General features: G+C 42.2%; 1 protein-coding gene across 1 annotated transcript in view; it reads right to left on the bottom strand.

Annotated features, from left to right (window-relative positions):
• The window catches only part of Phlpp2 (PH domain and leucine rich repeat protein phosphatase 2), a 66,678-nt gene that overhangs the window by 2,022 nt on the left and 42,348 nt on the right, over positions 1-22,308 (bottom strand). The window contains exons 10-18 of the mRNA NM_001109131.2: positions 18,249-18,309; positions 15,682-15,777; positions 13,667-13,822; positions 11,368-11,568; positions 7,273-7,435; positions 6,533-6,663; positions 5,901-6,011; positions 4,938-5,132; positions 3,533-3,764 (exon numbers count right to left, since the gene is read on the bottom strand). Coding sequence (NP_001102601.2) covers positions 3,533-3,764; positions 4,938-5,132; positions 5,901-6,011; positions 6,533-6,663; positions 7,273-7,435; positions 11,368-11,568; positions 13,667-13,822; positions 15,682-15,777; positions 18,249-18,309 — 1,346 coding nt within the window. The remainder of the gene's footprint in view (positions 1-3,532; positions 3,765-4,937; positions 5,133-5,900; positions 6,012-6,532; positions 6,664-7,272; positions 7,436-11,367; positions 11,569-13,666; positions 13,823-15,681; positions 15,778-18,248; positions 18,310-22,308) is intronic.

The raw sequence follows: 22,308 nt of genomic DNA, 5'->3' as shown, positions 1-22,308 counted from the left end.
GGAAGACTTTATGTATGGCTTTATATGTATAAGAATTTGGCACAAATGCTAAACTTTATTTTCTTTATATAAAGTAGAAATAAAAGCACTTCCTTCATAAAGGTTAAAATATGAAGGCACAGTACTTGGCAAATAACATGTCTATGATTAAAATAAACATAAAAATACTTCACAATTGTCCAGAAGCTTAGAAAAATCTAAACATTACTGCCTATAGAACAGGTTATTCTGTAAAAATAGACTAGTCAAATAAAATGTTGTCACTTATCTTCCATTTGTCCTGACTGAGTGGTGCATTCTTAGTCCAGTTCTCCCAGTAGCAGCCATAGTGAGAGACTAGATGACTATGTGCTTCCTTGGTTAGAATCTAAAGTGGACAGTTCTTGTGCACCACTCTGATAAAATAGCCAAGAAACGGGCCCTTAGATAAAGAAGAAATGATGCTTTCCCCCTCTTATTTTTTTAAGCGTCTGTGCCTCTGTGTGTGTGTGTGTGTGTGTGTGTGTGTGTGTGTGTGTGTGTGTGTGTACACATCTATGTGTATGGTATAAGCATTAGATCCCCTGAAGCGAGAGTTAACACGTCTTTGTGGGTGCTGGGATCCAAAGTCTAGTCCTCATGATAGTCCAAGTGCTCTTAGCCACTGAGTTATCTCTCAAGACTTTTCATTCTTTCTTTAACAAGAAAAAGGTTCTGAAATAACTGGACAGAGACAAAACAAAACAATATGAAGCAAAAACCCATCCCAAGCCTGGCCTATGACTCCTGCTTTTAATTCCAGCAGTCAAGAGGCAGAGGCAGAGGCAGGCAGATTTCTAGGAGTACAAGGCCAGCCTGGTCTACATAGTGACTTCCAAGACAGCTAAGGCTACATAGACAGATCCTGTCTCAAAAGTAAAACAAAACAAGCAAAACCCATCAGGACTCAGAGCTGAGGAGTATGAAGAGCACTTGCTGTGCAGTCTGATTACTTGAGCTGGGTCCTAGAACCCGTGTGGAAGGAGAATAGACTCCCAAAGTGGTCCTCTTACATACCATGGCCGTAGGGAGTTACACACCCATATTCATAATATCATACACACACGCACACACAAGCAACATCAAACAAGTTATGAGGGGTGTGTGTTTGTATGTGTGTGTGTGTGTGTGTGTGTGTGTGTGTGTGTGTGTGTATAGAACGGTAACTGATTGAAGAAGAGGTCATGAGGGGGAGAAAACAGGAAAAGTAGGAGGACAAAGAGGAATAGAAATAATGTATAATACCCATGTATAAAATTCTCAAAAAATTAAATTGAAAATTAACTTTAAAGACTGAGAAAAAATTTAATTACATAAGCAAAACAAAAAAAGACGCAAGAGTTTGTGCTTTCTGGAAACTAATTCAAAATAGACTACAGACTCAAATATTTCATAGCCTCTACAAGGTATAAACCTTCTAGAAGACAAAGTAGACAAACACATGAGTAATCTTGGGTTTGTCAGTGCAGTCTCAGATTTAACACTATGAAACAAAAAGAAGACAAAATCTGTCATGAAAACTACTCAGGAGAGCCAGGTAGTAGTGGTATACGCCTGTACTTCTAGCACAAAGGAGGCTAGCCTGGCCTACAGGGTGAGTTCCAGGACAGTCAGAACTACAAAGTGAGATCTTGTCTTGAAACAAAATAAAACATAACACTATATAATAAAACACGCCTCAGGTCTGCAGGATTGACCTCAACAGACAGAGGCGCCCAGCTGGATCCCTAGAACCACATAAAGGAGAGAGGGGAGAACTGACTTCAGAAAGTAGTGCTTTACCCTCCAAACGCAGGCTGTGGCTGTGCGTCCACCCCTCCTAATTCACAACATGCGTGCACACAATAATTAATGAAGGAGAAGAATTAAAATCCCCTTTCTGCTAAAGCAGTGGTTTTCAAATTTCCTAAATGCTACAACCCCTTAACACCATTCCTCATGCTGTGGTGACCCCCAACCATAAAATTGTTTTTGTTGTTACTTCATAACTGTAATTTGCTACTGTCATGAATCATAATGTGGATATTTGTGTTTTCCAATGGCCTTGGGTGACCCCTGTGAAAGGGTCTTTCAACCCCTGAAGGGTCACAACCAACAAGTTGCAAACTGCTACGCTAAAGGCACTGTTTGAAGAACGGAAAAATAAACCTCAGACTGAGAATATTTGTTGAGCACATATCTAATAACAGACTTCTTTCTAAATACACAAAGAAACCTCTTAATATTCAGTCATAAACTGAATCCAATTTAAACCAATAAATAAATAAATAAATAAATAAATAAATAAATAAACAAACCAATCTAATTTAAAATGGGCACAAGAATGATTTTTTGCAGTAAACAATTTTCGTATGTAACCACTAACTGCAGAAGCAAAGGTTATTTGAAAAGAGATATCATAAATAGCCACTTAACACTTTGTCATAAAGGAACAACACAAGTGCAGTAAGTGTGTGCAGTAAGTGTGCAGTAAGTGTGTAGTAAGTGTGCAGTATGTGTGTAGTATGGGTGCAGTAAGTGTGTGTAGTAAGTGTGCAGTATGTGTGTAGTATGTGTGCAGTGTGTGTAGTAAGTGTGCAGTATGTGTGCAGTAAGTGTGCAGTATGTGTGTAGTATGTGCAGTAAGTGTGTGCAGTATGTGTGCAGTAAGTGTGTGTAGTAAGTGTGCAGTAGGTGTGCAGTATGTGTGTAGTATGTGTGCAGTATGTGTGCAGTAAGTATGTGTAGTAAGTGTGCAGTAAGTGTGCAGTATGTGTGTAGTAAGTGTGCAGTAGGTGTGCAGTATGTGTAGTAAGTGTGCAGTAAGTGTGCAGTATGTGTGCAGTAAGTGTGCAATAAGTGTGCAGTATGTGTGCAGTAGGTGTGCAGTAGGTGTGTAGTATGTGTGCAGTAAGGGTGTGCAGTAAGTGTGTAGTAAGTATGCAGTATGTATGCAGTAAGTGTAGGAACAAGACTGAGATCTGCATTCAGCAGGTTTATTGAGAAGAGCAAAGCCAGATGAGCTGGTGACCTGCTAAGGTGACCACAGCCTTCAGTACCTGCCAGCCCCTGCCTACAGCTTTTCCCTCTTGCTTTTTGCTAGTCACTAACTGCTCAGTAGATTTTGCTTTATTTTACTCTGAGACATGGTCTCACTGTGTGGTCCTGGCTGTCCAGAACTCCCTATATAGGCCAGGCTGGCCTTGACCTTGGAGATCCACCTGTCTCCCCCTTTCCAACCGCTGGGATTCACAGAATCACCATATCAGCCTATACATTTCTTTTCTTCTTCTTCTTTTTTTTTTTTTCTTTTCTATTTTTCGGAGCTGGGGACCGAACCCAAGCGCTCTACCACTGAGCTAAATCCCCAACCCCTACATTTCTTTTAATACTGATACTGAAGCCATATGAACTAAATCTTTATCAGTGGATGGACATAGTTTAAAGGTCACAAGAGGAAGCAAACAGACCCTCTCTGCTTCTATTCAAACAGCTTTCAGTAGATCTGGGGAGGGAACATGATTGGCAAGAATACCTCTGTTATGATAGCTTTCTGGTCCTTCACCCTCTGTGCCTCCTCTGGGTCATGCTCCAAGCTGAAGACTTTAGAAAGAGGTACTGGCTTTCCACCTCGGCACAGGACAGCTTGGCACGTGCCAACATTGGCTACAGTCAAGCTAAAACTACTTGTTGGGTCGGCAGTGTCAGGTCGAATATAGCACAGGAGAGCAGAGGAACCTAGCTTCTGGCCAGCCATTCCTAATTTCCTGTGTAGAAAGAAAAGAAAATGAAGACATGGCAACTAGTGTTATGGTGAACTACTCACCCTCATCCAACCACGGCAGGTACTTGTGATGGTGGCAGTGGTGGTGAAAAGTCTAGCCTACCACTCTCGGCCACAAAGATTTTCGGGGGTGTTATATGGCACAATAGGGGTATCTCTCCCCACTGTCCCTGTGTCTGTCCACAGATATCCCTCCTGTGAAGCCTTCAGACTGCAGCGCAAGTTTCTAGGACTAATGCTGAGAAGGCTGGGGACACTTTGAGAAGCACCTGGGTTCTAAGCTCCTTGAGAGAGAGGCCTTGTACCCAGCATCCTGGAGGTAATGCGAACATGGCAGATACTACCAGAAGAATCTAGTTCCAAATTTCCTTTTCTTATTTGTTGACTGTAAAATCCCAGCAAACTCTTCCTCTAAGAAGTCAAGCTGACAGCATTCCTCTCTATTTGGCTTGTTGTGAAGATAAGGATGAAAAGTATGGTACAGTACTTAAGCACTCGGTCCTCAGCAGACAGACCGCACAGTTCCCTCTTCCAAACCGTTAGTCTGCCAAGTTTCTACCTCAATTCTACTGAGAACAGACTCCTTTCCCAACACCCTGTTTTTGAACATGAGAGACTAAAACCAGCTCCAGCTACAAGAGGTTCCAGTCTTGACTGCTCTGAATCTCAGCACTCGGAGTCTTTAGCCGCCTACCTGAGGTGCAAGGCACTCTCTGCTGCTAAGAGATTTTCAGGAGTTGGGATGCAAGGGTTTTGCTTGTAAATGTCTTAGATGTTAATGAGGAAGAAGAGTTGGATAAATCACAGTAATAATTATTCTAACACATAATCTGCCTGTTGGCCTTCTGTAGGTTATCAGCTAACTGGATAATCTTGGGAAAGCATACACCCTTCTTTCCCTAAATGTTCACACACAGACTGGCATATAACCTTCCGTATTGTGCTAGCCTTCCCAGATGCTTAGCAAAAGTGGGCAGATGACTCCACCGGTTCTTTAAAGAGGAATGACCACCACACTCTGCTGATGCCAAGAGACTGTGGTACAGGAAGGGGAACAGCTCTCTGATCCTGGGTCTGTAAGCAATACCCTTTCACTCCTGAGACTTACTTTCTAGAAGCCAAGTGGAGCTAGGGATTATCCGACCCACCTGCTTACCTGTGAGACACCAGGAAGGTATTGGCCATGAAAACGGTGTCACTTGTTGAGTGCTGTACCTCTTCCAAAAGCACGTCTGCCATTGTACACTGCAGCAGACGGGGGAGTTCCTCATTCCTGTCCCCATCAAACATGCCGTACACAGCCCCCACGCCCTCTGCAAAGTTATCCATAGCCAGAGCAGACACACAGAGTCTGGAACAAAGATGAGAAACATAATCACAAAAGATTACTGGCAAAGATCTTTCTTCAGAAGTTTCTTTTGAAAAGTATTAAGTAAAGATGGACAGGCATCATGGTAAGTCTATGTCCATAAGAAGGCAGCTCCTAGATAAGACAGTCAGGCAGCACTAACAGAGACAGCATCCTAAGGCAAGGAGATTCAGGTATATTCATAGGCAGTCCATATTAACTTTGCAGTGCTACCAAAAGCTAGAAAGATATATTTTTCTGGTCATGGAGATTAAGAACTCACTTTGTCAGTATCCCTCAGTGAAGATCATTAGAGCACACCTGCCGATAAAATTGGGTTTATTCCCCTTGCTCCAAGGAGAATTGTTCTCTATAGAACAGTGTGTAGGGAGAAGGTATAGAGAAAAACTTAATATAGGACATAGGCTTTGATGGGACCATTCTGAGGAAGTCTACAGGAGCAGAGGATCATCTCCGATTGGGGTAATTGAAAATCAGTGCTATTTATGACTGGGCCTTGCTATAAATTTCACTCATAGAAAAGGAAATTTATTTCCTAAGAAGACATTAAGAGGTATTTAGTACTTTGTGGGCTACATGTCCCCTTTATCCTCTTTCTCTCTCATGGCTTTAGAAGGATCTTATCTCGTGCTAAAGTTCTGAGACTCATGACGGTGAGACAGACAGGACAGCGCAGTCTAGTGGTGACAGCAGAGCAGGCCTAGGAGGCGATGGGTGTCTGTCTCTCCAGTCCCCAGGCCTGAGACTCACTTATTCCTCTGCCCAGCCATCTCGGCCAGTCCATGGCTCCAGAAGGTTGATGTAACTGTAGAATCTGTGGTCGGTAAAGGTTTCTGATCAATTTTCAGTGTTGTGATATGGCTGTAGGAGGTGAAGAAGGGAAGATTAAATCATATTCTCTTCTGTATTTTATCAGAACTATCATAACAATGATGCACTTTTTAGAAAGTCATCTTTTGACAGACTAAGACGCATTTCCAGAAAGAATAAATCAAAGTGGGATGATGAACCCGTGGCTCTGATGTAGGAGAAGAGAAAGTGGTAGGCGAAACAGAAGCTAAAGATAGGCTCAACTAAGATGTCACAAAGATCTCTAAGCTTCTGCTGTCTACTTCCTTTAAGCTATATAAAAGATCTTGAAAGAATACATACACATTGTCACCTAGATGTTAAAATATGACTTCTGCCACCAGACATGTATCTATGCCTGCCAAGTAAAATGACTTGGTGTGTAGCTCAGTAGAAATGAACCAAAGACGAGAGTCTAAGCGTGTTCCGGCCTAATCCACTCTGTTCCTTTAATTAACCGAGATTTCCACAATCTAACGATAACTCACTGACGGCTGAAACATATGGAATCGGTTTCAGATTTTTTTTCTTACCTAAACATGTCCAAAGTCTTGTGTTCCAGAACCAGATTTGTATTTCCTGTAAGATCAAGGTCTTGTAAAGTGGCAGGCAGAGTCTCTGGAATTAGTATTTCTGTCAAATCATTGCAACTCAGGTCAACAAACTGAGAAGAAATAGAGAAACCAAACAAGAGTACAATTCATTCAAATTCAAACATTCAATCTTCCCCTTAGCTTCAATTGGGAACTTATTTCTTCCCAGGAATGAATTCAGTAGACTCAGATTTTAAAGTGAGCACATGAGAAGAGAACAAGACACACTCTATCTCTGAAGAAAAGGGGAATTCAGCCATATTCATGGGCAGCACATATTAGCTTTGCACAGCTATAAAGCAGTCTGGCCATGCTGTTTAAGTAGTAGTTTTGTCACTATTATTCAGCCAACACCTCTAGGGCACGCCTGTGGTTAAAGTTGTTGACTCTTGTTATAGTGATAGGGAAGGAACCTGACATAGGATTGGGGTTTGCCTTGGCCATTTGAGGGAAGGTCTAAGAAAGTAGAGGACTGTCCCCTGTTTGGGGATATCAGAAAGCAGCAGTTCAGTCCTGACTCTCAATGAATCTTCTTGGCAAGGAGGAAAAATGAGCTCAGGAGAAAGTCTTTTGAGGAGGCAATCTTATTCATACTCCTTGCTTCTTCCTTTTAACAAAGGCACCTCACTCTCACCCTTGACGTTCTGCAGTGAGGATGTCAGGCTACCTCATCCAAGTACCTGAATCTGAGGCAGCTGCAGGATCTCTGGGAAAATGCTGATGTTGTTGGCATGTGCGACAAGGGTGTGCAGTCTTTTGCAGTTTGCTATGGTTGTGGGAATAGCTTTAAGCTTGTTCCCACTTAGATTCAGTTCTTCCAGTTGCTCCAATTTGTTTAGTTTGCTGAAAAAAACAAAACAAAACAAAAAAAAAACAAAAACCAAGAAATCAAAGCATCATGTGGTGTCAGAAAAGAGCAGCTGCCAGGTTGCACTATTTTCTAGCAGCCACAGGGTAAAGACAACTTGGTTTTACTGCAAAGAACCTTGTAAGAAGAGATTAATCGGACGTCAACCATGCTCAGTTCACCGTTGCCACCAAGCCTGCTGCCTGTCAGCACAACAGCCGCTCAGCACTCAGGGCTTCCGCTGCGCTGCCCTTGTTTTCCTCACAGAGATGGGCACAGCATCGTCTGACTTGTAGGAAGTCCATGGAAAAGCACTGGCCTAGTGTGGAAAGCAAAGGGCCTTCCTTGCTGCAGCACTAACAAGGCTGCAAAATCCTATGTCAGTGAGCGACCGGGCTTCCCTGTGCCCACTGTAAGCTGAAGAGGCTGAGGCTCCTTGCAGGTTTGCACTTCTACAGATGCCAACTAGCAGCCCCCGCCACTAACCACCAAGTTCTTGCACACACAGCACCCTGCTCGGGACAAGGGAACTCTTTACACCACTCTGACAGCAAAGCTCTTCACATGTTATCCTAAACCTAGTGTCTACATTAACAAACTTCTTTAATTTCTTTGGAAACAATCAATGTGTAAAGTTTGGAAAATAAATCACCAATAGTACTAGCAATCTGAAAGAATTACTATTACAATTTCACTAAACTTCCCATCAGATTTCTCTAAACAGTTTTTAGACTTTCTTTCTTTCTTGCTTTTTCACAAGCACGTGTATTTGCCTGCATGGCCATGGAGGCCAGAAGAGGATGGATGCACATGCTAGAAACCAAGCCCAGGTCCTCGGCTTTCAACTACTAAGCCATCTTCAGTTCCCCAAATCACTACTTTAATCTCCACCTTATCTTTCTTTTCTTAATTATTTGTTTATTTTACATATGTGAGTTCACTGTCACTCTCTTCAGACACACCAGAAGAGGGCATCAGATCCCATTACAGATGGTTGTGAGCCACCATGTGGTTGCTGGGATTTGAACTCAGGACCTCTGGAAGAGCAGTCAGTGCTCTTAACCGCTGAGCCATCCCTCCAGCGCCCCTACCTTATCTTTCTAATACATCACAGTTTCAACTGCTAGGAAATTCATATTTTGCAAGTGCACCTCCTCACGAGATACACACCAAACTACACTGAAAAGAAAACTCATACATTTAATAAGTAAGCTTAGAAAATTATTGGTTGTATTATGTGATAATATATGTACACTTAAAGAAACTGGAAATAAAGACAAATAATTATTTGTGTGTGTGTGTGTGTGTGTGTGTGTACAACTTTTATGTGCATAAGCAGGTGTGTGTGCACAAAGAGAAACCTGGAGTCAACACTGGGTAGCTTGTTTGTGTTTTTTGAGATGGGGCTCCACTAAGCCTGAAGCTGGACTAGCTTGCCTGCCACCCCAAAGACCCTCCTGTCTCTACTTCCCCAGTGCTGGGGTCACAGTTGTGTACTACTACCGCTGGTCTTGATGTGAGTTCCAGTAATCTGAACTTAAGTCAAGTAAGCACAGCACGCACTCTACCAATTGGACCATCTTACCAACAACTCCCCCAAAATCTATTAATGCAACCACTATAAATAATCACATAATGAGTGCTATCTGACAAAATGCTAAATACATGTAAAAGGCATTTACAAAGACCTGGGTATGATGACAAAGGCATATAATAGAGGGTGACACAGTTATCATGGGTGAGTTCACTTGGACCCAGTGGTGACATGTGTCTCTTTAAAAGGCATTCCCCGGGCCAATTTTCATTGTTTTTCTTTTTCTTTCTTTTCTTTTCTTCCTTCGACCCCATCCTGAGACAGGGTTTCTCTGTGTATTCTCCTGTAGACCAGGCTGGCTTTGAACTCAGAGATCCATGTGCCTCTGCCTACCAAGTGCTAGGATCAAAGGTGTGTACCACCACTGCCTGGCTTTTTTATTTATTTATTTTAATGTGTACTGGTATTTTACCTGCATGTATGTCTGTGTGAGGGTAGCAGGCCCCTGGAAGTAGAGTTACAGAGAGTTGTAAGCTGCCATGGGGGTGCTGAGAACTGAGTCCAAGTCCTCTGGACAAGCAGCCAGTGCTCCTAACCACTGAGCCCTCCTCTTCTCTTTTACACTACTCCCAGCCCAGGTTCTTCTGACTTGTAAACGGAAATACAATACCCATATCCTAAGTCAGCTGCTTATTGAGTATACAACTGTGCCTGGTGAGTCAGTAGATAAAGGAAGGCACTTGCTGCCAAGCCTGACTATCTGAATTTTTTTTTTTTGGTTCTTTTTTTCGGAGCTGGGGACCGAACCCAGGGCCTTGCGCTTCCTAGGTAAGCGTTCTACCACTGAGCTAAATCCCCAGCCCCCTGACTATCTGAATTTGATCCCTGGGATCCACCTGGTAGAAAGAACAAGCCAATTCCTACAAGATGGTCAGCAGGCCCAGAATAAGAAACTGTAGAATATGGTTGCTGGAACTTGAACCCAGGACTCTAGAAGAGCAATCAGTGCTCTTAACCACTGAGCCATCTCTCCAGCCTCAAAAATGTTATATTTTTTTTAATGACAGAATTTTGGGAGTAGGTATGGGGAGCAGGGTCTTGTGCATTCCAGGTTGACTTTGAACTTGATATATAGGTGAAAATGGCCTTTATTTCTGACCCTCTTGCTACTATCTCTCAAATGCTGGGATTACAGGTAAGTGCTACCATAACTGCCTTATGCAGGGCTGGGGATGGAGCATGAGGCTTGTGCATATTGGGCAAGGATTCCAGCAACTGAGTTACATTTTTTTTTTTTTTTGGTTCTTTTTTTTCGGAGCTGGGGACCGAACCCAGGGCCTTGCGCTTCCTAGGTAAGCGCTCTACCACTGAGCTAAATCCCCAGCCCCGAGTTACATTTTTTAAAAGTTAAATTTATTTTGAAATATACACATTCTTCCACGGTCACTGTTTAAACTTGGGCTTCAGGGACTCTCCCTCATGTCTTCTCGCTGTGACAGATTATTAACATTCTCTTCTCTCCTCCAGTCCTAACTCCTACCTGGCAACTTAGTACCTTTGTTTCAAATTTATGTTTATCTATAAGTGTGTGGGGGTGAATGCCACACCTGTGCAGTTGCCCTCAGAGGCCAGAAGAGGGAGTTAGATCCCTTGGAGTGGGAGTTACAGCCTCGCATGAGTGCTGGGAACTGAACTTGGGTTTTCTAGGAGAGTAGCAAGCACTTTTAACCACTAAGTCATCTTCTCAGTTTCCAAACTGGGATCTTCAATGTCTTGTATTTGTACGCTGCATGGAAACTACTTAGACCAGAGGTTCTGAACCTGCGATTTACAACACCCTTGGCAAATCTCTCATGTCCAAAAATATTTATGTTAGGGTTCATAATAGTAGCAAAATTAAAGTTATGAAGTAGCAATGAAAACAATTTTATGGCTGGGGGTCACCACAATGTGAGGAACTGTATTAAAGGGTCACAGAATTGGAAAAGTGAGAACCACTCCTAGATGCTGTAGGTTCTCCAATCTGACTGTAGGTTCAAGGACAGAGGCACAAATAAGTAAGTGACACACATTACACATTTTATAAAAATACATATAAAGAATAAACTATTAGACAGCATATTATATAATACACTGGTGATTTAAACTGGTGGAAAAACTTAAGAGATTTAAATTTTATTTCATAACTCTGTACTTTTCTGGGTAGAATATTCTCAGATCATTATTAAATAATTAAAACAAAAATCAAACACCTTTTAACTGCAATTTCTTTGGCTATTCCCACTCAACCAGGGATGACTTAAGCAAGCTTTTCCTGCTGAGCTAAAGAGGTCACAGCACCAGCAAGTCAGACGTGTCATAGCTCGATAGCTAAGACGGACTGCGGCCACTCACCTTGCAGGAAAGGTCTGTAGCTGGTTGTTTGCAAGGTGCAGAACACGCAGGTGTGGGTGCCCGACCAAAACAGGTATGCACTGGTCTGTCAGAAGGTTGTTGGTCAGGTACAGCAGCTGCAGCACACTCAGACTCTCCTCTCCAGCACACGCAGAAGGCAAAGACTCCAGACTATTTGCGGATGCATTCAAGTACCTGAGACTGACAGAACATCATTCCCTTTGAGTCTGCTGCCTTCTTAAGTAGAAACCATCATGCCCTTGCAACGGGGAATGCTGCTACCAAGCTCCCAAAGTCAAGAATCATTTCCTCCAGGAAGTTTTCTCTGTATCTATGTAACTCAAAACCAGATGGCAAGAAGGAACACAGGTCTGGCTATTTTTCGAGCTATTTTTCTATAATGGCTGCAAGCAAACCCACCTTTTCCCATTGCCATGGACACCACTGAATACCACTGTAATACACATCTGAACTATAAAGATAACCTTCAAATGATGTTGTCTCTTTGTAACAAATCACTATGTATTTAACTAGTCGCATAATACTGATAGTGTATCTACACAGACTATTTACGCTTTTGACACATATTATTATAGATACTACAATGAAAATCTTAGATTCTTATCCAATTATTTTCCTAGGGTACAGTTCTAAAAACAGACCTTATGGGGGAAGGGAATACATGGTTTTTAGTGGCTTTTAAAAATATTCTGCCTCTTTAAGGTCCAGAAAAGCTTTATCAAATAGCAGTTGTGTTGTTTCTTGGCATTTTGGCTAAGAGTAAGTCCAAACTGCACTATACAAAACGAATGCAACATATATACATACATACACAGTACATAAGTCGGTTTAATCTTTGTCCGTCAAACAAACAAGCCATGGTATAATTTTAATAATGGGACAAATATAATGTTTATAAACACAGAATATCCTCAATGAAAGGAAACATCATTAAACTTGTGTCTTGTTGTCTTGTGTGTGTGTGTGTGTGTGTGTGTGTGTGTGTGTGTAGACAAGAGGATGATCTTGAGTGTCATATTCAAAAAGCCACCCATGGGATGGTGACATGGCTGGTTGGCAAGCCCCAGGGATCCAGATGTCAGAACAGCTATGCCAGAATAATAAGCACACACTACCATGCCTTGCAATTTTACGTGAGTTCTGGGTAACTGAACTCAGATCCTTATGCCTGTAAGGAATGCACTTTGCCAACTGAGCTCTCTCCAGTTTCAACTTGTGTTGTTAAATGCACATGCTTCATATCAGCATCCCTAATGAGCTTTTAAGTTTGTGAGGATCATGTATGTCTGTTCTGACAGCACTGCGTTAAGTAGATGGTTTCTTAACTATCTTCAGTCACTTAAGACTACATTTTAGATTATGTTATGCAAGAATACACGCTTGTTAATTAACAATTTCAACACTTCACAGAAAGTTGCCTAACAGAAGATTCCCCTCAAACAGTGTCATTTCTTTTTTAATGTTGTTATTTTATTTTGAGGAATATCCAGCTAAGAGTATTACGAATTAAGAGAGACATAAACTGGACAACAGGAAACAAGAAACTTGTGGACTCTGGCTGCAGGTATGTCTCACAGCTGTGAGCCTGTGTCAAATCCCTGCTCCTTACCTGTTTCTCCATCTCTTAAGCTCCCTTCTTATATTGTAAAAACGGCCATTAAAAAGCAGCTTTCCTGGGCTAGAATTGCGGAACTGTAGAGCAGTATTTACTATGAGCAATACTCTGAACTTAATCCCTGGCACCACAAAAATAAATAATAAATAAGTATCTACTTTTTCTTTAAAGATGACATTTAGGTAAACCTGATTATAAATATTAAAACAGGAAGAAAACCATCTACTTACTAATTGATAACAAGATGGCAAATAATACCTTCTAGAAAGATGTTACATTCAAATTCATGATGTTCAAAGCAGCTAACTAGTGTTCTAGACGTCAGGAAAACATAACTCAAAGACCACTTGCTCAGGCTTTAATAAAGCTGACTTTAGTAGCCTGTCCTTTTCCCTTAATGCAGAGCTGAAATTCATCAAAGGTTCCACCTGAAGCTATTTCTCCCTGACTATAGTGAAACCCCAAGTGTCCCCAGCCTGTTGAAAGCATTTACCACAATAATGAAGTATTGGACAGTTACTTCAGCTTTCCAGCTTATTATGAACACTTATACTTTCTATCATGCAAATGAGCACCGCGTGTGTGCAGAGCCGTAACTCTAACACAGAGAGCACGGGGCGGGGGGTGCGGTGGGAGGCAATGACTGTCCTCTGCAGCACTCACTTTAAGGCCTTGGAGAACAGTGTGTCCGGCAGCCTGGACAGAGTGTTATGCTGGACATCCAGTACCTCGAGGGGAATGTGCTCCACCAGTGCCGGAAGGACATGGATGTGGTTGTGTCCTACCATCAGTTTCCGAAGACTCAGACTACTCAGAATTCTAAGAAAAAACAAAAGCTTACTTCAATCCTTTGTAAGTCTGTTATAGATCAGCTAATTAAGATTAGTCAATGAACCTATTATTGGAATATGCAACCACTGACAAGTGACTGAGCCAAGTAAGTTGTCACATCTATCACCTAGCACCCACCCAGAAGTCACAGTGAAATTTTGAGTACCAGTGGCACAGAATCTAAACCTGGGGCTCAAGCAATCCTTTCACAGGAGTCACCTAAGACCATATAGGAAAACACAAATATTTAATTATGATTTATAACTGCAGCAAGATTATGGCTATGAAGTGTTGGGATAATATAATCTTCTGCACTGTACTACTCCAACGTTGGTTTGTGTGCCAGCAGAGAGCTGAGAACTGTCTGACTTTAGTACTGATAGTTTAATGCAGCATCGTCTGTCTCAGTGCTTTGTAAACACTCTTCTGCATTTCCTGATGGGTTTAATAAAGAGCTGAACAGTCTATAGCTGAGGCAGGAGAGGACAGGTGAAACATCCAGAAAGAGAGTGGAACTGTGGGAAACAATCAGTTGTGTTGAGGGGAGGGGGAAAAGATTCGCCAACCAGACACAGAGGAAGGAACAGGTGCCCAGACTGAAGAGAGGTAACAGGCCACATGGCAGAACATAGATTATAATAAACAGGTTAATTAAGTTATATGAGCTAATTAGAAATAAGCCTAGGCTATAAGGCCTAAGCATTCATAAACAAATATAAGTCTCTGTGCCATTACTGGAAGCTGGTGGGTCAAAATAATGAAGTAGCAATGAAAATAATTTATGGTTGGGGGGTTACCAAAACATGAGGAACTGTATTAAAGGGTTGAAGCTTTAGGAAGGTTGAAAGCCACAGGTAAAGCAGTTTCTAGAATAAATTTATTTTAACTTAAGTCTAGACAGAAATGAAATCTGGACAGCATTTATCAATACTAATAACTCAGTCTGTTTATTAATATAATTCCATAATGAAAAATTTTATTACAATAAAAATTATTAAGAGTTTAAAATATTATATCACTAGGCAGTTATCAATAAAATCCAAAAAGTGTTAGTGACTTGCCCAAGATGTAGTGATCTGCCAAAGGTCTCACTAAACCGTTAACACTGTCTGGATATGACGATCAGAGACTCGGTGCTGACCTACTGTGCTACAAAGCCTCTATGTTAATTTTAAAGACTCCAAAAGCCTACATTTTAAATTTAAATACTTCAGAATATATAGTATAACATCCTCACCTACCCCTCAAGCACCACTATCTCCCTCCTCAAGTTAGGTAAATCTCACCATCTGGTAATGGTGAATTCAAATGCCACCTTACCACAAAGCACTCTCTATTCAAAGTTCTCCTGAAATTTTAAAACAATTTATAAATGTCGTGACTAAAAGTAAGCCTCCAGGATAAGAATGCTATATTCAAATGATATCTCCCTGGTGAACTGTTGCCTTCTACAGGTGCCCTAACTGTCCTTAGGCTCCTCATCTGAATCTAAGGGGAGACTGACAATTCCTACAGAAAAGGGATTAAAGGATTAGTTAGATCATAAAACCAGAGTTCTCAGGACATTTCCAGCTCATTATAAGTCACCCTACAGAAGTTATATTCCTATTATCATACCACTAACCATGCCAGAAACTGACAGCACATGTTAGCAGTTATCCGTGTGTACGTTACCGAGTCCTACTAAAAGTTTCTTGTTGGCTAAGGTCATGCACTAGTCATCACTATGTCCTTATAGCAACTCCTACTCAGCAGGTCCTTCAACAGTCACCAACCATGAAAGGCAACCTGAAACTAAAGAAGCACTTAAACACATATATCATGCATGCATGCATGTGTACACATACCTCATGGGAACCTCTGTAAGCAGATTGTAGCTTATATCTAGTATTTCTAGCTTTTTTGCTTCACAGGCCCAGTCAGGGATACATTCTAGCAAGTTTCTGCAAAGAATAAGAATCATCACTTAAGGTAAAAAGTTACTATGGTTTGGATATTAAATGTTTCCTTCAAAGACATGTTACTGCAGTTTGTTCTAGTAGCATGTGTGCTATTATAAATTGGTGGGTGGGACTGAAGAGATGGGTCAGTGGTAGAGAGCAATGGCTGCTCTTCCAGAGGACCAGGGTTCAATTCCTAGCACCTCCATATCAGCTTACAACCATTTCTATTTGCAGTCCCAGGGCACCAGGCATACATGTGATATTACAGACATAAACACGGACAAAACATCCACACACAGAAATTTTTCTGAAAGTTAATTAAAAACAAATTAACTGGTGGGATTAAGCCAGGGTGAGAGCTCACACTGCAATCCTAGCACTTGGGAGGTTGAAGCAAGCATGAGGATCATTAAGTTCAAGGCCAGCCCGGGTTAAATATAGAGAATGTTTTAAAAAACAAACAGAAGAAAGATAAAAAGGGTAAGGAAAAAGAGGAAGCAAGAGCTCAAAGGAGATCTGGCCTCTTCTCAGTTGTCATGAGCTAAGTCACTATGACTGCCTCCATAATACTATATACTTCCTTAGGGGCCCAAGATGACGGTGGCCACGGATCCGAGAGTGCAAGTTAAAACAGACTTTCCTTCTTTTAAATTGCTTATTTCATCATAGTTATGAAAATCTAAAGAACAAACTAATGGAATGTGTTTCATTAGGCGCTAATGTGTATATTAAGTCACCTATAAGAACCTTAGGGCAGGAACACTATTTCTAAGAAGTGTCTGGGATGCTGCCAGAAATACAGTTGTCAATCAGAAAATGCTGTTAATGTAGAAAGGTAGAGACAAACACTCAAATGTGCACAGCAATTTATACCAACTGTGTCACATCACATGTTCAGAGAAGACTGAACAGAAGCAACAGGATGTAGTGAGACAAGATGAGGAGAGATTTGGAGGAAGTGGTATCAAAGATGATCAGGAATTCCATGAGTAATGACAGAGAGAAGAGAAGCAAATTCTGAGAAAAACAGAAGGAGTAACAGTGAGAAAGTAGAGGCAAAAGGCAACGAGGAGCAGGGCAAAGCTTCAAGCCACTGGAATATGAACTTGAAATAGTTAAGACCTCACCATAAAGACTTCTATTGTCAGATGTAACCTACCCCTTCTAGATCGCAAGGTGTCTACCAATTAGGTGGCAGAAGACGTGAGAGCTATGTAGGAGAAACAGACACTGTGTGACAACTTAGAGGAAAGGACACTTGGCCTGCAATAGACCAGGGCAACTTACTGCTAAGAAGCCTGACATCTGGGTTATATTCTGTGCCCTCACATGAAGGTACTCAGGCAAAGATGCCAACTTGAGTCAGAGCACAGAGATGGCAAGGAGTGTGATGTGTGATGGGATGCCCAGCAGTTTGGCAATGCTGGAGCATGAAATGATGGGAACAGAGGGGAAAGGAGGCTGGCCGGGTCTGAACCATGTCTGGAAAGTTCTTACTTGGTCCTCTATGTACAGGACCTACATCAAAGGTTTATAAGCTATATACAGATGATGTCAGCTATGCACTTTAAATACGTTACTGGTACATAAAGCCCAGTAAAGAGGATTCTGCCAAAAAGAAAGAAAAGGAAGAAAAACAAAAGGAATGAAGAAGAATCAGGAATGATGTAGGACCAAGTGAGTAGTCATTCAGCTGAAGGAGAGGGAGGAGTTCCAGCACTGCCGAGGGAGCAGAAATGACGATGGCTTGGAGAAGGATTAGGCTTAGGAAGGAGGACAGAATAAAGGACAAAAGCTACTTTCAGGCTTCTGGCCTGAATGACCAGAATGATCAGCATGTCGGTGCTGAGTATGAACAGACAAAGAAAAAAGAATGGAGCAGTGGGAAATGAGTTAATTTTACACAGGTTTGAGGCTCCTGGGGGTGTAGGTAGCAAAATTAACTAGTGAAGAACTGGATACATGAGCCTAACCCGAGAGAAAAGGATCATTCTAGAAAATTGATTGATGCCAACACTTAGGAGTGACTCAGATCACTGGACTCAGTGAGACTGCATCTACAACAGGGCAGTGTACCAAGTCAGAACTTGGGGGTGACTGCCTGCAGGAGAACACAGCAGCAGCACCAAAGAGCAGAAGCAATGAATAACATGGCTTTACAAACAACATGGCCAGTTTGTAAGCTGCTTTTAAAAACAAAGAGAGAACAAATGTCAGTAGAGAGGGCCTAAAGTGAGCTGCTGACAGGGTAAGGAAATGGTAAGTAAGGAAACAGAGATCTCATTGAGAAATTTAGACACAAGGTGAAGACAGTAGAATTAAGCAACATTTTGTTTATTCAGACAGAAGAGATCTAAGTCCTCTTACTCTCCCAGAGGCTCTTTCCTTTAGCCATGAAATAGTCTCTCTCTCCCTCCCCTGAAGCACCCCCCCCCAATCAAAACAAGCTCCACCCTTATGGAGAGACTCACCGGGAGAGTTCCAAAGAAGTGAGCAGGCTTGGTACTGGATAGACATTCACTGCTGTCAGCTCTATGAGAAAACAGACAATATGTTAACAATGCTCTCTAATAAGAAAGCAAGAACTACTGGAGAGGGTTGGAAAGATGGCTCAGTGGTTAAGAGTATCTACTGCTCTTCCAGAGGACCCCAGTACAGGTCCCAGCACTACAGCAGGTAGTTCAAACAGCCTGTTAATTCCAGTTTCCAGGGGATCTGATGCTACAGGCCTTCATGGTACCTGCACATTCCCACACATATATACACATCTTTTTTTTTTAAAGAAACAGCTGATAAACAAAGCAAAAGTAACTTTGTGGGGATGACTAAAGATAAAAACTACTGGCAGCTCACTCTGACTGCTAACACTAGTCTGTCTTTGCAAACACACAACTACTAACTTTCGAGGTCTTTTGCATTTACACTACATCAGTAATGTTAACACTACAGCCACTTATGTTAACAGTACCACTTAGTTTTCTAACTTGAAAGTTTAATACTTGAACTTTAAAAAAGCATTTATTTTTTATTACATGTATGGGTATGGTATGAAGATACAGTACAGGGGCCCCCAGAGAGCAGAGAAATTGGATCTCCTTGAGGTGAATATTAGTAAGCAACTGTGAGAACTTCATATGGGTGCTAGGAACCTACCTCAGGTCCTCTGCAAGAGCACTGAGAACTCTTTTTTTTTTTTCTTTTTTCTTTTTTTTTCTTCTTTTTTCTTTTCTTTCTTTTTTTTTTTTTTCCGGAGCTGGGGACCGAACCCAGGGCCTTCCACTTGCTAGGCAAGCGCTCTACCACTGAGCTAAATCCCCAACCCCACACTGAGAACTCTTAACCACTGAGCCATCTCTCCAGTCCAATATCTAAATTTTCGGTAAAAATAATCTCACTCTTAGTTGAAGTATAATGTAGACACTGTGACAATCTCAAGTGTGTAGATCAGTGAACTGGAACACTAGCAGAACTAATGCTCAGATCATCAAACAAGGCATGATCAATTCTCGAGCATTTCCTATCTCCTCTTTAGCCACCACACACTCAAACATGCCATTTTCTGTCCTGGCTCCAAATACCAGACAACACTTGCCATTTATAAAACCAAAACTTTTCTCCATGCCCCACCCCAACAGGAGGTTTTTGGGTAGCCCAAGTACCCTTGAACTCCTAATCTTGCTTTACTTCCCCAAATACTGGGGTAAAGGGGTACATAATGGCTGGAGGCAGCTCAGCTGGCAGAGTGCTTACTTAGCCTGTGGAAGCCCTGGGCTCTGTCCCAGCACTGCATAAACCAAGCATGGCGATGCACATTTGTAATCCCAGGCACATATATACTGTGTTTTATTTTGAGACAAGGTCTCATGTAACCCAGGCTGGCCTTGAACTCCTGGTTTTCTTCTCTCTTCCTCCTGTATAAGCTTTGGTCTGACTTCATTCCCTCCACATTATGCTTATGACATTTGTTCATACTACTGCATGTTCTTTGTGTGTGTGTGAATATGAAACACATCTGAGAGATCCATTCCTCCCTAGGGCACTGAACAGGGTTTGAACTTTGTTAAAGTGTTACGATATCTGGCAAAAGTCACTACTAGTGTTAATGATGTTACTTAGGTTCTTACTGTATGCATTCCTTCTAATTTTCATTTTCCTATTAAAAAAAGGAAGAGTATTGGGAGATAAGACAATTTGGTATCTTAACTGGCAGATGCTGTACTCTCCCTTGCTGCCCTCAACTGTGTTAAGCAAAATTTCAGCCAGCCAAATGACTTTAGGCCGGCACCGACCTTTATGAAATACCACAGAGGCCCAGAAAAAAATGCTTGACAACTGTACTGTTATTTACTGCAGCTTTTAAAGGGGCTCCTGAGGTGACATCCTCAAGCTAGGGCGCTTTCAAACAGTTTACATGGGACTTTTCCTGTCACAAGCCTTGATGAATCCTAGATGATTCTATAACCATACCTACCTAAGCCAGAAAGAGACACTTAACCCTAATGGCCTAGCAGAGAGACCATTGAGAGTGGTGTAAATACAAACCTTCCTTTGCATAAGAGGTTTGCTATGATTGCTGTAAACACCGGTCTCTGGCTATAAGCAAGCTGTCTGCCCTCTTGATGAGTCAGCTTGGAGCCACCAACATTTAGCCCTAATACAAGATTTCTCTCAAGTTATCTCTTCTTGCCTCCTTTACCAGAAGAGGCTAAGCTGGTTACAAAGAAGGCAGCAGCAGGGGCAGTGGCACAGCAGTGGTGGCTGAGGCAGCACTCGTCAGGACAGTGGAGCATGCCGGGCTGCAAAGATGACAAAGCTATGTCTTCGTGAGCTACAGGCCCGGCAGCCAACAGGGCAGCAGTAGCTTGTGACACTGACCAACAAGAGGCAGCTGAGGAGCAGCCAGGTCAGGGACAAGGATGGCACAGAAAGTACAGAGAAGGCCAAAGAGGATAGAGAGCTGAACTGGAACAAGGCAGAGGCTATAAAGAGGCAGGAAAAAGCAACTGCAAGCCCTGGTTGCTGGAAGAATACCAGTGAGCTATTAAGTCTTCAGATGTGCCAGATCTGGAAGCTGTCACAGTGGCTGCTATCAAGGGACGAAGACTCCGCACATTTAGGTCTGTCTAGAAGCAACAATGCCAACTGCTGCGACTGCTGAGGACTTCTGACTTCTATCCTAGGCAAGGCTTCACTTGAGGCTAAGGGCTCCACTACCAAAGGCCTGTGGAGGAGTAACACCAGAGAGAGCCACCAGGCCTGGCTACCCCACTCACTGCCATGGGATACAAAAGTTGTTGAAGCCAGCACTTGCAGAGCGCTCCTCCTTGTCCAGAGGTGGCTTCTGTGTGGTAGAACATAAGGACCCTGATAGCCGACTGATGGTAAATCCGCCATAACTATTTACTGTAGGGTTGCTGGGCATTGAGAGCTTCTCCAGGTTAGAGTGACTATGAATACATTGTCCTTACACATGTGAGCTGAGCTAATCTATGCAGATGGTAAATATGAGCCAAGAGGGGGGCCTCAGCATATCAATACACAGTGCCAGTTAATGCTCAAGACCTTTTCAGCATTGTTGTTCTGGCTTTTCTAAAGGGAGTGATAGGCTGAAATAGTATTTGACTTGGTAGCTCAGGCTAGCCTGAAACTCCTGATCCTCCCAAGTACTGGGATTACAGGTGTGGGCCCCAGCACCCAGATTTTACTAAACAGGCATTTTTCTTCTTCTTACACTTACTTATCTCTGCATGCATAAATGTCTGTGTCTGTATGCAGGTGTCACATAGTGGCCAGAGGACAACTTGTAGAAACTGGTTCTCTCTTTCCAACCTGTAGGTCCAAGGGACAGAACTCAGGGTGTCCGGCTCGGCTCTGTTAAGCTCTTTTACCTACAGAGCCACCTTGCAGTCCTGCTCAACAACTCGACCTTCTGATTCAGGAAATTAATCTGAGCCCCGAGTGAACCTCTATAACATGATGAAAGACAGTAAAGCGGAAGTCTCTAAAATCTTTTATCCTAATAACATACTCCAACACAGAAAAGCAAGAAAAAAGAGCAGTTTCCCACCATCACTGGTTAGCTCCTAACACACTGTTGTCCACCTTAGCACCGAGAGGGAAACACTACCCTGAACGTAGCATTTGCGGCACAGTTTTGTTTTTTTGTTTTTTTTGTTTTTTTCTTTTTTTCGGAGCTGGGGACCGAACCCAGGGCATTGCTGAGCTAAATCCCCAACCCCTGCGGCACAGTTTTAACCCAGAAAACGCTGCTTCTGTGTTTGAGCTTTGGTATAACTTACACAGTTCACTATGATCATGCAGTTTGCTTTCTCAGTCAAAAACTGTTTCCAAGACCGATTTGCACCAATCAGTACACAAAGCTTTAGTCCGTTCATTTCCACTATTGTACAAAACTTACTGTGTAAATACATCACTGCTGATTTTACCCATTTTCCTACTAACAGTCCTATGCTTTCACCGCACCACAACACAACACAACACTGTGATAATCATTCTGTGTGTAAGTAAATG

The sequence above is a fragment of the Rattus norvegicus genome, chromosome 19 (genome assembly GCF_036323735.1).
Source record: "Rattus norvegicus strain BN/NHsdMcwi chromosome 19, GRCr8, whole genome shotgun sequence".
In the NCBI taxonomy this organism is placed as follows: Eukaryota; Metazoa; Chordata; class Mammalia; order Rodentia; family Muridae; genus Rattus; species Rattus norvegicus.
This window is presented reverse-complemented; position numbering and strand designations above follow the sequence as displayed.